This window comes from Erpetoichthys calabaricus, chromosome 10 (assembly GCF_900747795.2).
Source record: "Erpetoichthys calabaricus chromosome 10, fErpCal1.3, whole genome shotgun sequence".
Lineage (NCBI taxonomy): Eukaryota > Metazoa > Chordata > Cladistia > Polypteriformes > Polypteridae > Erpetoichthys > Erpetoichthys calabaricus.
Window position 1 is genome coordinate 37,101,037 of NC_041403.2, and position 17,653 is coordinate 37,118,689.

The 17,653-nt window shown below is 39.5% G+C and overlaps 1 protein-coding gene across 1 annotated transcript in view; it reads left to right on the plus strand.

Moving 5' to 3' along the window:
• The window catches only part of LOC114658947 (guanine nucleotide exchange factor VAV3-like), a 367,009-nt gene that overhangs the window by 282,870 nt on the left and 66,486 nt on the right, over positions 1 to 17,653 (plus strand). The window contains exons 17-18 of the mRNA XM_051933104.1: positions 1,065 to 1,195; positions 16,457 to 16,471. Of these exons, the coding sequence (XP_051789064.1) occupies positions 1,065 to 1,195; positions 16,457 to 16,471 (146 nt within the window). The remainder of the gene's footprint in view (positions 1 to 1,064; positions 1,196 to 16,456; positions 16,472 to 17,653) is intronic.

Consider the following 17,653-nt stretch of genomic DNA (forward strand, 5'->3'; position numbering starts at 1 on the left):
CCACCTGCATTTCTTTAAGTCTACTTCTTAACAGGCATGGCTGAATAGTATTGAAGGCACTGGAGAAATCAAAAAACATAATCCTCGCAGTGTTGCCAGCTTTCTCTAGGTGATCCAAAATAAAAACTGAAATAAACATACTATATAACCTTTTCAACAGAATTGAGAAGACTTTTGTACCAGCTGAAACCTTCCGCTATCTCCTTTGTTTTGCCATTGACCATTTAATAAAGTTCTGCACCAGAAGTCCAATTCCCATTCTCCACTGATACACTCTACTATACCAGTACCATCAGATAATCTCTGCATTGCCTGTGCTTACACTGTCTATAATGGTAACCTATGCATCCTATCTCAGTAACATTGGGCACAAGGAGGTTCCTGAAAATGGAGACGGTTCATTGCAGGGAAGGCTCGCACATAGTCACACTCACTTGTATGGTGCCATTTTAGAGACACTAATTAACCCAACATGTACTCGTTTGGTATGGCAGTTGCTTATTCCAGATTAGAGTCTGCTGGTTTAGTGTCCTGTAAATGCAAGACTACAATATGGTAAAAGACTAAAATCCTGGTAAAGCTCAGATGCTGTACAAATGCTGTTTTTTTAAACCAGCTATATTTGGTAAGAAAAATGCTTTCAGTGTGTAGTAGCTCTAAAATCCATACCCCATTAAGCCTCTCAGAATTTGCAAAGTATGAAATTAATTTATCACTTTGCTGCCACATGAAGTTGCCATTGTGTAACAATGTCAGGTAAACCCATAAGATAAACCAAAGTATCCAGCCATGCATGTCCGTATTCAACCTCCAGTTACTCGGCTTAATGATGAGTTAATTGATTTTTCCATCTTAAAATATGTGCTGTTTTGTGTAATCATTGCCTTTCTTATGTGAATAAAGCTGACATGTTAAATACTGTGTGAATGATGTATTGACTGCTGCTAAATTTGAGTTGACCTCCAGCATTTTAGCCTTTAGCAGTAATATGTTGTATGCTTTTTGCTTTATTCTCTAAGTTCAGTAGTTGTTCTACCACAAACAAAATTGTTTTTCACTTTCAGAGGAATATTCAACCAAGGCTACATATGTGTAAAATGTGGAGCTGGAGTCCACAAGGAGTGTCTGGGTAGACTAGAGACTTGTGGGAAAGGTAATGCAGAATTTGTTTTTTTCTCTCTTTTAACATATTATGGTCACATTAAAGCCATGTGATGAGTTGATGTAAATTAAGAATGTTATGTTATAAAATAATAAAACTACAGTGCCTTCAAAGAGTATTCAGACCCCTTCACTTTCTTACACATTTTGGTATGTTTTACACTTATGCTAAAATCATTTACCAACACTCAATACCCCAGACTGACAAAGTAAAAATAAGATTTTAGAAATTTTTAAAAATGTATTAAAAAATAAAAAAGTGAAGTATAACATTGACACAAATAAAGTTGACACAAGTATTCAGACCCTTTCCTCAGTATTTTGATAAAGCCTTTGGCATTGATTACAGCCTGGAGTATTGTGGGGTATGGTGGGATAAGCTTTGCGCACTTGGATTTCGGGATTTTCTGTCCTTCTTTTCTGTAGATCCTCTCAGTCTCTGTTAGGTTGGAGTGAAGCCGTTGGTGGACTGATATTTTGGGTCTCTCCAGACATACTTGATTGGGTACAAGTCCAGGCTCCGGCTGGGCAATACATGGACATTCCTAAAATTGTTCCTGAGGGTTAGGATTAGGATTAGGGTTAGGGCTAGTTGTTCCTGAGGCCGTTCTGAGGTCCAGAGTGCTGTGGAGTAGGTTTTCATTAAGGATATCTCTGTTTTCTGTACAGCTTTCCTTCTACCATGTCTAATCTCTCTGTCCATGCCGCTACAAAAATACCCCACGGGATGATGCTGCCACCACCGTGCTTCACCACTGGAATGGTGTTGCACAGGTGAGGACAGGTGCATAGTTTCCTCCAGACATGACGTTTAGAATTAAGGCCGAATAGGTCTATCTTGGTTTCTTCAGACCAGAGAATCGTGTTTCTCATAGTCTGAGAGCACTTTATATGCCTTTTTGTAAACTCCAAGTGGGCTTTCATGTGTCTTTTACTGAGGTGAGGCCTTAGTCTAGCCGTTGTGCCATAAATTCCAGATTGGTGGAGTGTTGTAGTGGTGTTTGTCTGAGTAGAAGTTACATAGGCTCTCTGAAGCTCAGCCAGAGTGATCATTGGGCTCTTCTTCACCTCCCCTATCATGACCCTTCTCCTCTGGTTGCTCAGTTTTGTTGGACAGCCATCTCAAGTAAGAGTTGTAGTTATTCCAAATTTATTCTGTTTAATAATTTACAGCAATTTTGTTTCTAAGCTCTGAAGGGAATTAAGGTTTTTGCTCTGATACACATTATCAACTGTGGGACCTTCTATGGACAGGTGCGTGTGTTTCAATTGAATTGATCAGAGGTGTAATCCAAATAAGATGTAGAAACATCTCCATGATGGTCAATAGAATGGGATGCACCTGAGCCAAATTTGAGGTGTCATAGCAAAAGGTTTAAGTACCTGTGAGAGTTCAGTTATTTATTTTTAATAAAATGCTAAAGTCCTTTTTTGCTTTGTCATTCTGTTGTATTGAGTGTTAAAAAATGAATTTAAATGATTTTATCATAAAGCTGCAATATTTAACAATGTAAAAATGGGTGAAGGAGTATGAAATCTTTCTGAAGGCACTGTAAATAAAAAATAATCATTTTATTTGCATACCTCATTAAATTAATCATTTCTAGTTCAAAATTATAATAGCATTTATCTTACAAGTATTCTAGTACTTCAAAGTTGTTAAAGCCATTACTTTTGTTTTCAACAAGCTGATAGCATGATAGAGTCATTGTTGTATTTTTCTTTTACAATACCTATGGCGAAACTACATTTGGGGAAATTAAAAACAAGCCACTAGGGTCTATAGTCATAAGCAGTAAAAAGGTGCAAAGATTTACTGATCCCAGCCAATGGCCTTTCCAGTCTCTCCTGGGCATTCTGTATTAAATTATCCAAGTGACTATCTACAGTGCATTCCGGAAAGTATTCACAGCACATCACTTTTTACACATTTTGTTATGTTACAGCCTTATTCCAAAATGGATTAAATTCATTTTTTTCCTCAGAATTCTACACACAACACCCCATAATGACAACGTGAAAAAAGTTTACTTGAGGTTTTTGCAAATTTATTAAAAATAAAAAAAACTGAGAAATCCCATGTACATAAGTATTCACAGCCTTTGCTCAATACTTTGTCGATGCACCTTTGGCAGCAATTACAGCCTCAAGTCTTTTTGAATATGATGCCACAAGCTTGGCACATCTATCCTTGGCCAGTTTCGCTCATTCCTTTTTGCAGCACCTGTCAAGCTCCATCAGGTTGGATGGGAAGCGTCGGTGCACAGCCATTGTAAGATCTCTCCAGAGATGTTCAATCAGATTCAAGTCTGGGCTCTGGCTGGGCCACTCAAGGATATTCACAGAGTTGTCCTGAAGCCACTCCTTTGATATCTTGGTTGTGTGCTTAGGGTCGTTGTCCTGCTGAAAGATGAACCGTCGCCCCAGTCTGAGGTCAAGAGCGCTGTGGAGCAGGTTTTCATCCAGGATGTCTCTGTACATTGCTGCAGTCATCTTTCCCTTTATCCTGACTAGGCTCCCAGTCCCTGCCACTGAAAAAACATCCCCACAGCATGATGCTGCCACCACCATGCTTCACTGTAGGGATGGTATTGGCCTGGTGATGAGCGGTGCCTGGTTTCCTCCAAACGTGATGCCTGGCATTCACACCAAGGAGTTCAATCTTTGTCTCATCGGACCAGAGAATTTTCTTTCTCATGGTTTGAGAGTCCTTTAGGTGCCTTTTGGCAAACTCCAGGCGGGCTGCCATGTGCCTTTTACTAAGGAGTGGTTTCCGTCTGGCCACTCTACCATACAGGCCTGATTGGTGGATTGCTGCAGAGATGGTTGTCCTTCTGGAAGGTTCTCCTCTCTCCACAGAGGACCTCTGTAGCTCTGACAGAGTGACCATCGGGTTCTTGGGCACCTCCCTGACTAAGGCCCTTCTCCCCCGATCGCTCAGTTTAGATGGCCGGCCAGCTCTAGGAAGAGTCCTGGTGGTTTCAAACTTCTTCCACTTACGAATGATGGAGGCCACTGTGCTCATTGGGACCTTCAAAGCAGCAGAAATTTTTCTGTAACCTTCCCCAGATTTGTGCCTCGAGACAATCCTGTCTTGGAGGTCTACAGACAATTCCTTTGACTTCATGCTTGGTTTGTGCTCTGGCATGAACTGTCAACTGTGGGACCTTATATAGACAGGTGTGTGCCTTTCCAAATCATGTCCAATCAACTGAATTTACCACAGGTGACTCCAGTTAAGCTGCAGAAACATCTCAAGGATGATCAGGGGGAAACAGGATGCACCTGAGCTCAATTTTGAGCTTCATGGTAAAGGCTGTGAATACTTAGGTACATGTGCTTTCTCAATTTTTTTATTTTTAATAAATTTGCAAAAATCTCAAGTAACTTTTTTCACGTTGTCATTATGGGGTGTTGTGTGTAGATTCTGAGGAAAAAAATGAATTTAATCCATTTTGGAATAAGTCTGTAACATAACAAAATGTGGAAAAAGTGATGCGCTGTGAATACTTTCCGGATGCACTGTATTCTGCAATAAAGGTGTAGTGGAGCATATAGCAGAATCCCAAGAAAGACAAAGAGAAAGAGCAGAGGTTAAGAACCAGTGTTCATGCTCCCAAAAAAAATTTGTATTACACATTTGAACGGCTACCATACAGTTGTATAATGTGAACAGACAAAAATGTTGTGTTAAGCAAATTCTAAAGTAAATCTATTTCAGTATGCAAGCGTTCATCTAACCCGGTTTCTTTTTAACATACACTAGCAGATACAACAGTGTGCTGCAAAAATAATCTGAGAAAAAAATCTGCCTTTAGCCACCATCCAGCAAAAGCTAATAATACATATGAAAGTGCTAAACTAAAAAAATGTTTTAGCAATTTCTTGATGTCGGTAAAATATTTCAAATGTATAGTGCCAAACAACAGCCTTTCCTGTTCTTTTATGCCTCATTCTAAATATATTGTAAAGGCAAATACCTAAAGAACTGGCATATAGGAGCAAGCATTACAAAACGTTAAAGGTACAAAATAGTTAAAAGCTTTCTTCTTCTTCTTTCGACTGCTCCCGTTAGGGGTCACCACAGCGGATGATCTTCTTCCATATCTTTCTGTCCTCTGTATCTTGTTCTGTTACAACCATAACCTGCTTGTCCTCTCTCACCGCATCCATAAAATTTCTCTTAGACCTTCCTCTTTTTCTCTTGCCTGGCAGCTCTATCCTTAGCATCCTTCTCCCAATATACTCAGCATCTCTCCTCTGCACATGTCCGAACCAGTGGAATCTTGCCTCTTTGACTTTGTCTCCCAACCGTCCAACTTGAGCTGATCCTTTATTTTACTCATTTCTAATCCTATCCATCCTTGTCACACCCAGTGTAAATCTTAGCATCTTTAACTCTGCTACCTCCAGCTCTGTCTCCTGCTTTCTGGTCAGTGCCACCGTCTCCAACCCATATAACATAGTTGGTCTCACTACCGTCCTGTAGACCTCCCCTTTCACTCTTGCTGATACTCATCTGTCACAAATTACTCCTGACACTCTTCTCCACCCATTTCACCCTGCCTGCACTCTCTTTTTCACCTCTCTTCCACAGTCCCCATTACTCTGTAATGTTGATCCCAAGCATTTAAACTCACCCACCTTCACCAACTCTACTCCTTGCATCCTCACCATTCCACTGACCTCTCTCTCATTTACACACATGTATTCTGTGTTGTTCCTACTGACCTTCATTCCTCTCCTCTCTAGAGCATACAGTATCTCCACCTCTCCAGGGTCTCCTCAACCTGCTCCCTACTATCGCTACAGATCACAATGTCATCAGCGAACATCATAGTCCATGGGGACTCCTGTCTAATCTCACCTGTCAACCTGTCCATCACCGTTGCAAATAAGAAAGGGCTCAGAGCTGATCCCTGATGTAATCCCACCTCCAGCTTGAATGCATCCGTCAATCCTACTGCAGACCTCACCACGGTCACACTTCCCTCGTACATTTTCTGTACTCTTACATACTTCTCTGCCATTCCCCACTTCCTCATACAATACCACAACTCCTCTCGAGGCACCCTATCATATGCTTTCTCCAGGTCCACAAAGACGCAATGCAACTCCTTCTGGCCTTCTCTATACTTCTCCATCAACACCCTCAGAGCAAACATCGCATCTATGGTGCTCTTTCTTGGCATGAAACCATACTGCTACTCACTAATCATCACCTCACTTCTTAACTTTCCCATAACTTCATGCTGTGGCTCATCAATTATATCCCCCTGTTGTTACTTCAGTCCTGCACATCCCCCTTATTCTTAAATATCGGCACCAGTTCACTTCTTCTCCACTCCTCAGGCATCCTTTCACTTTCCAAGATTTCATTAAACAATCTGGTTAAAAACTCCACTGCCATCTCTCCTAAACACTTCCATGATTCCACAAGTATGTCATCTGGACCATTGGCTTTTCCATTTTTCATCCTCTTCATAGCTGTCCTTACTTCCTCCTTGCTAATCCTTTGCACTTCCTGATTCATTATCTCCACATCATCCAACCTCTTCTCTCTCTCGTTCTCTTCATTCATCAGCCTCTGAAAGTACTCTTTCTATCTGCTCAACACACTCTCCTCGCTTGTGAGTACGTTTCCATCTTTATCCTTTATTACCCTAACCTGCTGCACATCTTTCCCAGCTCGGTCCCTCTGTCTAGCCAATCGGTACAGGTCCTTTTCTCCCTCCATAGTGTACAACCTCTCATACAACTCATTGTACGCCTTTTCTTTAGCCTTCGCCACCTCTCTCTTCACCTTGTGCCTTATCTCCTTGTACTCTTGTCTACTTTCTGCATCTCTCTGACTATCCCACTTCTTCTATGACATCCTCTTCCTCTGTATACTCTCCTGTATTTCATCATTCCACCACCAGGTTTCCTTTTTCTCCTTCCTCTGTCCAGATGTCATGCCAAACACCCTTCTTGCTGTCACCCTTACTACATCTGCTGTAGTTTCCCAACTGTCTGGTAACTCTTCACTACCACCCAGTGCCTGTCTCACCTTCTCCCTAAACTCAACCTTGCAGTCTTCCTTTTTCAACTTCCACCATTTGATCCTTGACTCTGCCTTCACTCTCCTTGTGTACAGTTAAGAACAGTTTTAAGTCAATTCTAAAAGACGCTGGAAACCAATGAAGCGTGGCTAAATCTGTTGTTATGTACTCGGATACATATCTTTTTGGTTAGCTGCATTTTAAACAAGCTGTGCACTTTTTATGTTTTGTTTTGTCAATCCTGATTAAAGTCTTTTACAGTAGTCTAGTTAGTGTCTTACAGTAACAGAAAAAGAAGAAATTGTGATGTATTTTAATTAGAAAAACAAAATATCTAACACTTGGTTATGTGAGGCTTAAAGTTCAGATCCAAAGCAATGAGGACACTTAAAATCTTTACTTCTGTCTTTATTTGAAAGCTAAATCCTGTTTTTCACTCTGTGTTCAGTTGAGAGTGTAATACCTTCACTCTATGCCATGTAGACAGACAAGCTGTAGTAATGAAGTACATGCATCTGACTATCACCTGTTTCATCTGTATAATCTGGACATTTTCTAAGTTATCCATCCTGGCTATTCACTGGAGTTTACTCATTCACATATATCAGGATGGATTAATCACTTCTCAGTTTAATAGTATTGGTAGTTAAAAATGTCCACCTCAGATAAAGACATGGGGGTCCTAAAAGAATAATAGGAGGACCACCAACACTGATGTCATAGAGCTTTTTTCTCCAAAAAGAAAAGAAGTTACTTAACACGAATAAATTAGTACAATGTTTTTCTTTTGGTTAATTTTATGTGTGTACATTTCTTAGTCGACATGTACTGATGCTTTATTTTACTGCTTCCAAACACTACTTAAAGCTCTATTTGTAGCCCACATTTCTTCACTGCCGCTCGCTTTGCGCCACTCTAATTGCTTTGGATGCAGGATGACGTTATCTGGTAGTACCTGGCCTAAACAGTTTATGCCTTAATTGGCTTCGGCTTGGATGGAATAATGCTGTCTTATTTCATAATTTGTCCAACTTACAGAAACTCACTTAATTAACTTCTACTAACAGATCAAGCTAGTTGTAAATTTTGGTAGGTCATTGCCCACATCGCTTATGGTTGGTGCCACACCACAAAGCATCTCAGTTCTTAGATTTGAGTCACGGTGAACTGCTGGTGATCAGCTGCAACTTCACAAAGTCATGTTTAGAAGCTGTCTCCTTACAGCCTTATAGTACAAATCTGCTCTTGCTAACACAGTGCAAATCTGTAAACTGAGATGCAATACACTTGATGACAAGGGAGTGATTTGCACTATGGATGGGTGGAGAGTAGTGGCAGTGAGAAAAGGTAGGTGCTGAGAGAGCTCAGCTGACATCACAAGGAAGCACTCCACTCACAGTGTCCAGAAGCAGTCTCTGGACCACCAGTGCATGGGAGTTAAGAGGCTACTTCAGAGGCTTACTTTGCAAGTTTGCAGCTGACCACCAGCAGTTCACCACAGTGCAATCTGCAAGCCGAGATGCTTTGTGGTGTCAGTCCACAGCAATACAGTCAGGAAACTTTTAGTTCCTTTGCTTAGCTATTGAAAATTTTAACTTTGACAATTATTTGAAATTTTTCACACATATAATAAGATGATTTCAAGTAAGTATAGTAGGTCTTGACTTTAGAAATTAGCAGGATAGGTTTTTTGGATACTTAGCTCTACCTTTTTTCACATGAGCTTATGCCCTGGCAGTGTACTGGTAAAATATGATGACATAGTTCTTAGCATAGCCTCTTCATAGTCCTGAATTCAAAGGCTTGTGACTATATGTGTGGAATTTACATGTTCTGCAAAGTTCACATGGACTTTTTAGTGGTTTGTCCATTTCTATACACCTTATATTGCCAGTCTGGGTAAGTTGAATGGGAAAATCTACGTTGTCCTGATTCTGAATTGACCCTCTGCAAATCGAAATGACTGGCAGTGGACTAGCATCTAACGGCTCCAGAGTCTTTGGCTCAAATGTTGACAAATGTTTGAAGGTGCCTAGCAATGAACCAATGCTCATTCCAAGGCTGGTTCTTGTCACTTCTTCTGTGGAAAATGAGTGAATATATAAATAAAACTTGAGGACCATGTTCCTCACAGATTCTTATGTGACAATCATCCTTTTCTTATTTTATCTTATTTTTTTTTTATTGTTGGCATGAGCATTCTTCTGCTTTAATTGTTGTGTAATAATGCATAACCAGGTAATATCAATTTTTTCCTAATTGAATAAGCAGTATTTTTTAAACTGGCTCATTGGTGATTCTCCAAATCAACCAACGTCTTACCAGATTATAAGGTTTCTCTTGTTATATAACAATAAACTATTCTTTAAAATGAATCTGCTGCAAACAGGTAATCACATTTTGTCCTCAAGATGATGCATCACTTCAGTGGTAAAAAGGTATTTAAAGGTATTTAGTGAAAGTTAAAAGCGAATAATCCAAACAAGAATAAAAGAAAAAATAGTTACACACGTAGAGTAAAAGGTAAAAAAAAAAAAAAGGAAAAAATGTATCTTCTATAAACTTAGCTTTTCTTGAAAGACTTTAGTTATTTCTATACTTAAAGGTTCTTAATTTCTTCTTCTCTACTTAAAGGTTCTTAATTTCTTCTTCTGTACGCTTTCCGTACGGCACAACACATAAATTAAGTGCTGTTTTCTTACATATTTACTTCTCACACTCAAAAGGCTCATAAGGCACGGTAACGTGCTGTCACGGTTAAAATCCGTATGCCTCTACACCTTATACAAGGCAAGGCTGTCACTAACTAACTGAAGAATAATGTTTACTCCAAGCTGTTAGAAATGGCAAGAATATACCAATACGATTCTATTTACGGGGGTTATAGGAACCTCCCATAATTTATTTATTGTCATCTAAGAAATATTCATGAATCTTGTAGAACAAGGAAATTGGCTCTTACACATCCGGCCCCTAATTGTTTATGCTAGGGCAGAAATCAATTACTTTAACATTACTTACTAAGAGCCTTCACTACTTTACTAAACTTAATCCTTACTTAAAACTTAAGAAACTTAGATTCTACTATAAAAACACAAAGCTTAAGAAATTTATAATTAAACATGCAAAAAGAAAAATTAATCATTTCAGTCATTTGCTGTTTCCTGGAGCAGGCGCAGTTTGTTCACAGGTATGTCCAGTGTGCTGGTCTAGGTCTGCACACAAATTCTTTTGACTGCCCCCTTTGCATCTGGTATTGTCTTTACCCAGGAGTTTCAGGGTGTAGCATCTAGTAATTACACCCACAATGTCCAATTTTTTTATGAACTTGTTGCATAATGACAGTAGCAATATGCGAATTCTTCTGAATGTTTGCAGGGTGTTTTGCCTCTTTTGGCATAACTGATTTGCTGAGTCTTTTGGAGCAGATGTTTCTACACATTTTTCACTCGTTTCAGACTTAACTTCAACTGGAGTCACAGCTAAGACACACTTTTTACCGGCCACGGTATCTGTACAAGTCTCTTGCGGTTCAACAGAAATATGGGCAGAAGAAACGTTCTTCTCTTCTGACTTAGCGTTCTCCTCTTTAGGAGGTCCAGCTTTATCGTCGGTGCCTTTTTCCTTATTCATATGCAGAATTACGAGATGTAAATGAGAGCATATTTGGCATTTAATCTTTTCTTCACATTCTTTACTAAAATGTCCTTGTTTAAGGCACTTAAAGCATAAGCCTTTAGATTTCAAAAAGTCAATTCTACTTTCATAAGTTAGTTTCTGAATTGCACTGCATACATTAAGATCGTGATTTTCATTGCAAAAATGACAGAGCTTACCGCTTGTACGTCCAACCATCTCCGCCGTTTCGACTGAAGTGTCTCTATCCCTTTTTTCGTTTGCAGCAGAAATGTTTGTAGCAAAACTGCTTTCTCTTAGGACGCCTTTCCAAGGATACTTCTCTTGATCAGCTTTGTCCTTTTCCTTCTCGAAGGTATGGCTTTGTAGAGCTGAGCTGCACACAGGGTTCAAAGCTGATGTTGTCTGTTTGTCCAGAACATTCGCTGGATTGGCGAGAGGGGTTCGCCTGCTCTCCGTACTTTCAATACTCTGAACTTTACATTGCCACGGTGCTTGTAGGTCTTGAAGTTTACAGACTTTAATACGAATGTTATTGTTACTTTCAAATTGTTGTCCGCTTTGTAAGTCAGGCATAATGTTTGTATATTCGCCAGGAGAGGTCGCATAATCACTCTGATTCTGTAGCTGGTTTCCATAAAGACTTTCGAGCTTCATTCTGGCTTTTTGATAACCTTCTAACGGTGACAAATGTTTACAGTTTTTAAAAATCTCGTGAGGTGTATCTTTAGTAAACTGTGCCAAAAAGTCCAATTTGTCTTGTGGATTCTCTATCACATCATCGATATCTCAATCAAATGCTCTTTTAAAATCCACATATTTCGAGGGATCGCCGTCAAATATTGGGATTTTAAAAAATGGCTCTTACAGTGGTGAACAGCTAAATTAAATGCATGTGAATATTTAAACATTTCCCTAAGGCAGTGGTAGGTTGATCTTACAGTGAGATTAACAGTTTTTTAAGATAGATAGATAGATAGATAGATAGATAGATAGATAGATAGATAGATAGATAGATAGATAGATAGATAGATAGATAGATACTTTATTAATCCCAAGGGGAAATTCACATACTCCAGCAGCAGCATACTGATACAAAAAACAATATTAAATTAAAGAGTAATAAAAATACAGGTAAAAACAGACAATAACTTTGAATAATGTTAAAGTTTACCCCCGCCAGGTGGAATTGGAGAGCCACATAGTGTGGGGAGGAACGATCTCCTCAGTCTGTCAGTGGAGCAGGACAGTGACAGCAGTCTGTCACTGAAGCTGCTCCTCTGTCTGGAGATGACACCGTTTAGTGGATGCAGTGGATTCTCCATAATTTATAGGAGCCTGCTGAGCACCCGTCGCTCTGCCACGGATGTCAAACTGTCCAGCTCCATGCCTACAATAGAGCCTGCTTTCCTCACCAGTTTGTCCAGGCGTGAGGCGTCCTTCTTCTTAATGCTGCCTCCCCAGCACACCACCGCGTAGAAGAGGGCACTCGCCACAACCGTCTGATAGAACATCTGCAGCATCTTATTGCAGATGTTGAAGGACGCCAGTCTACTAAGGAAGTATAGCCGGCTCTGTCCTCTCTTGCACAGAGAATCAGTATTTATTAGATATTAGATTATTTATTAGATATTAGATATTGTTCATACAATGAGCAGTGTTTTTCCTTTGAAAGCATTTAGAAGAAATAATAAACTTAAACACAGTGCAATGGTGTCAGCTGCTGTCCTTATCTACTCAGTTAGGTTGCTGCGGTATCCACTATACGATACCATACAGTGTGATGACCTGCATCGTTGGTACAAACTTTTCTACATTGTTTATTTTTTAGCAATATCCAAATGTTTAACTTAGCTGACGGCTAAGTTATTTAAAACATGGAATGAAAGAAAAAAGATTATTTAATACCAACAACAACATTCATTTCCTTAGTGCATTTTCATGCAAACAATGTAGCTTAAAGTGCTTTACAAGATGTGATCGAAATAGTTCCATGCAAAGAAAAACATTCAAAATAGATAAAAGTAATGTGTAAATAGTATACAAAAGTATATCATGCACACTTACATAAGATATATAATTAAGAAAAATAGAGTCCTTAAATATAGATTTTTTTTTTATTTTCAAGTCTCTAAATGATGGTCTGAGGTTAAAGTCAGCTGGCCAAGGTGGACAGAAAAAATAAATAAAACTCCAGTTAACCTCAAGAAAAAAAGAAAATCAGTAGGGTGTCCAGGCCAAAAGACCACTCACCCCCACTGAATGAAGGATTAAATGGTTTGAGATTTGTGGCCTTCAATACGTGTGTAATTTTTCAGTTTTGTAATCTGAAGCTGGGAGACATTTTCACCTTTTTGTAATGGTAATCATGGAGGACATGCTTATTATTTTACACCAGTGTACTGTACGTCAGAGGATCTCAGATTACATACAATAACACAGCTGAACCGAGAGGTAATTGACGCTGGTAGACTGAAGGGCTTTGTGGGAGGAAATTATTGAAATAATCCCAATCCAGACAGGCAGGACTCTGAGAGTTATTATCATGTTGTACACACCTTGCCATGATTTAGCAGTCTGAATGATTTACAGCCTGTTAATTCCAGCTATAGTAGAGCATTCTATAAAGTACTGTTTTACAGCAACCCACAATGCAATTGGTATTTTGTTGTATCAGCCTTGTCAGTATTTCTGCTTATGCTCAGAATTCTTACAGCCTCATAAGGCAGCAAAAGAAGATTCACGAAAAGGATAGATGGCCTGATGTTCAATTAAACAATTACCCTTACTAATCTTTATATATAATTCGCTACCGTGGCTGTCCATTTGTCTGTCCAGGATTTTAAATCACCTGTAGCTCACAAACAGTTTGACATATTGACCTGAAATTTGGTACACATATACTATGTGAAGTCCATTATCTGCTTTTGGGATGATGATTGACCTCCAAGGTTATTCCTCTTTTTATTTTATTTTATTGTAGAATCAACTCTCGGCAGCGGCTAGCAGGGCAGCCGTGCGGCGCATGCGGATGGGCATCATTCTCATTCCCTACCACTTTCTCCATCACTTCCCCTACCTCTTCATATCTTAAATCATTGTTGAGGCAGATTGAAGACTTAAGTGCCATCTTAAGTGAAAAATTTAAGAAAACATACTAAGTAATTGCAACATAAACACTGACTTAATCAGTTTTAATGTGAAAAGATGCTGACGAAAAAAGAGAAGAAGTGGGCCGCTAGGGTGGAGAAAAGAAGAGCTGCTCAGGAAGCGTATCAGCCTCTGAGCTAATGAATGCTAAACATACAGAGAGAGAGTATGAAACTATGAATGCTCAAGTCAAGCGTATTCACTGCATGTTAGCATGCAGTGTACCATTACTGGTATCTTTATAAATGAATGTGTGCATTAAAGCATGCAATAAAAATCAGTAGACATGTTACTTATATACTGTAATTTGGAGCAGGTGTCTGCAGAGTCAATCCTGTAAAGCTGTAGTGGCTGCAGGTTTTTGTTCCAGCACAATTGCTAGATTAGAAATCAGTCCTTGCCAATGACAGTTCTTTTTTTCATTTGATGGCTTATTAGTGTTTTCATTGTGCCAAGTCAGGTCATTATTACATTTTCCTTTCTAAGAATATTGTCCAACTGATTTGCTGCTTGAAGCGGATTAGTAATTCTCAGTCCTTACCTTTTTGCTTGACAATTTCTTTTCAAATACTTTTTTAAAACCAGATAGTTCATAATGAACACACACAGGTGTAAATGGGAAAAGGTTAAATGGAGAACTGCTGGTTCTTTTGTCATTTCATCTTATTGTTAATAAGGAACATTTAAAACCAGTACAGTAAATGCAGCTACTTAAGACTACAATAATCAATTGAGACTGGGAAATCTTAACAAGTGAGACAACAAAATTGAAGCATTCTAAAATGTCATTTGCTTCAACAGCAATAACTGACTTCTCATTAAGAAATTGAGTGGAACAAAAACCTGAAGCCACTATGAAGGAGAGACTTTGCAGACACCCGGATAACAATGAACACATTAATAAGACCTACGTATTTAATTATGTGGCACTTCAAAATTGGCCCAGGGTGTGTCTTAGTGTGGGTGTGTTGTAGTAAAATGGTATTGTCTCCAGTTTCCAGCACCATGATAAACAAGAATATATTAAATATGTAACTTCTTTTTATCAAAAAGAAAACACAAATCAGCTTATTTCAAGGATCAAGGTTTTTATTTAGTCATGTTTACACAAGAACACATCTTGGTTGCATCCAATAATAGACAGAAATAAAATAAAACAGACAAATAGAGACATGGGTGGCACAGTGGGGCAGTGGATAGCGCTGCTACCTCGCAGTAAGGAGACCCGGGTTCGCTTCCCGGGTCCTCCCTGCGTGGAGTTTGCATGTTCTCCCTGTGTCTGCGTGGGTTTCCTCCGGGTACTCCGGTTTCCTCCCACAGTCCAAAGACATGCAGGTTAGGTGGATTGGCGATCCTAAATTGTCCCTAGTGTGTGCTTGGTGTGTGGGTGTGTGTGTGTGCCCTGTGGTGGGCTGGCGCCCTGCCTGGGGTTTGTTTCCTGCCTTGCACCCTGTGTTGGCTGGGATTGGCTCCAGCAGACCCCCATGACCCTGTAGTTAGGATATAGCAGGTTGGATAATGGATGGATGAATAGAGACAAGGGCGGCACGGTGGCGCAGTGGGTAGCGCTGCTGCCTCGCAGTAAGGAGACCCAGGTTCGCTTCCCGGGTCCTCCCTGCGTGGAGTTTGCATGTTCTCCCCATGTCTGCATGGGTTTGCTCCGGTTTCCTCCCACAGTCCAAAGACATGCAGGGTAGGTGGATTGGCGATTCTAAATTGGCCCTAGTGTGTGCTTGGTGTGTGGGTGTGTTTGTGTGTGTCCTGTGGTGGGCTGGCACCCTGCCCGGGATTGGCTCCTGCCTTGTACCCTGCGTTGGCTGGGATTGGCTCCAGCAGACCCCCATGACCCTGTGTTCGGATTCAGCGGGTTGGGAAATGGATGGATGGATGGATGGATGGATGAATAGAGACAGTGGTTCTCCCTGTGTCTGTGTGGGTTTCATCCTTGTCTTCTGGTTTCCTCCCAATGCCTAAAATTCATACAGGTTAGTTGAACTGGCAACGTTAAACTGGCCCTAGTATGTGTTTGGTGTATGTGGGTGTGTGTGTATCTGTTCACTTGTGATGGATTGGTGCCAGCCTATACCCCCCCACTCGACCCTGTTAAACAGGTTAGAAAATGACATGACATGAAATAAAGACAAAATTTTAAAATATTTACTTCATTCAAAAACTACTTTTTACCTAAAATTGTTATGATACATATGAAAACTACACTTCTAGAAATGTTTTATTATCTCCAATTTTCCTTATTAAAAAGACGTATGGCACTGGGAAGAAGTGATTTGTGTAGGTTTTTAAAGTGATTATTCTCTCTGATTTACTGAAGTTAAGCTCTGTGTGTAATGGCTATCTGTCATCAGAGGAGATGATTTCCAGTTTTTTAAACGTTGCCCTCTGACAACACTCACTAAATCATCTCCGTCAGCCTCAATAACTTTTGCTGCATGTTTGTTAACCTGCTGGAGCTCTTTTAAATTTTGGTTTGTCAGACTACTAAACCAGGCAATGAAGTTGAAAGTGATGACAGACTGGATCATACTGCGGTGGGGTCCATTTCCTCTTGAAATAGTCTGTGTATGCAGAGGAGAAATAAGTGCTTTTTACAATTTGAGTGTTGTTTTTTTTTTTTTATTCCAGTTAAGATTATTATCAAGAATAGTTCCTAAGTATTTATTTTCAGTCATTATTTCTACCTCCTGTCCCAGAACAATAATGGGTAAACATGCAGATTTCTGCCTCTTGAAGTCAAATTTCACTTCTTTGGTCTTTTTGACGTTCAGAGTAAACTAGTTCTAATTGCACCAATTTACTAAACAGTCCACTTGATTTAAATAATGACTTTTATCCTCTGAACATATGTCACCTATCAGCATGGTGTCATCAGCATACTAAATAATGGAACGGTGGCCGTTGTTCGGTCTCAAGTCACTTGTGTACAGTGTAAATAGTAAGGGAGTCAGAACACAGCCTTGCTATAAAATAATGTAACAATTACATATATGTTCAAAGTATGACTGTATGTGGGCTCTGTGATGAACTGGCAACAAATCCAGGGTTCTTTTGCATTTTGCTAGAGTACATGATTACAGCATTAGTTCTTGTCTTGTGCTCACTGCTGCTGAGATGAGTGATGTCCCCCAAAGTAACACTGAAGTTATGTAATTTAAATTTAATGAAACAAGTAATCAAATTACTCTACAAGTCCAGTGAGATAACTGAAAAGCAGTCTTTGTCCCACACCCAAGACACATTGCCTAACTATAGTACAAGTGATTAAAATTATTCTTTTGGGAATATTTTGGCAATGAAATTATGGGATATACACAAAATGACATAGTGCATCCGGAAAGTATTCACAGCACATCACTTTTTCCACATTTTGTTATGTTACAGCCTTATTCCAAAATGGATTAAATTCATTTTTTTCCTCAGAATTCTACACACAATACCCCATAATGACAACGTGAAAAAAGTTTACTTGAGATTTTTGCAAATTTATTAAAAATACAAAAATTGAGAAAGCACATGTACATAAGTATTCACAGCCTTTGCTCAATACTTTGTCGATGCACCTTTGGCAGCAATTACAGCCTCAAGTCTTGTTGAATATGATGCCACAAGCTTGGCACACCTATCCTTGGCCAGTTTCGCCCATTCCTCTT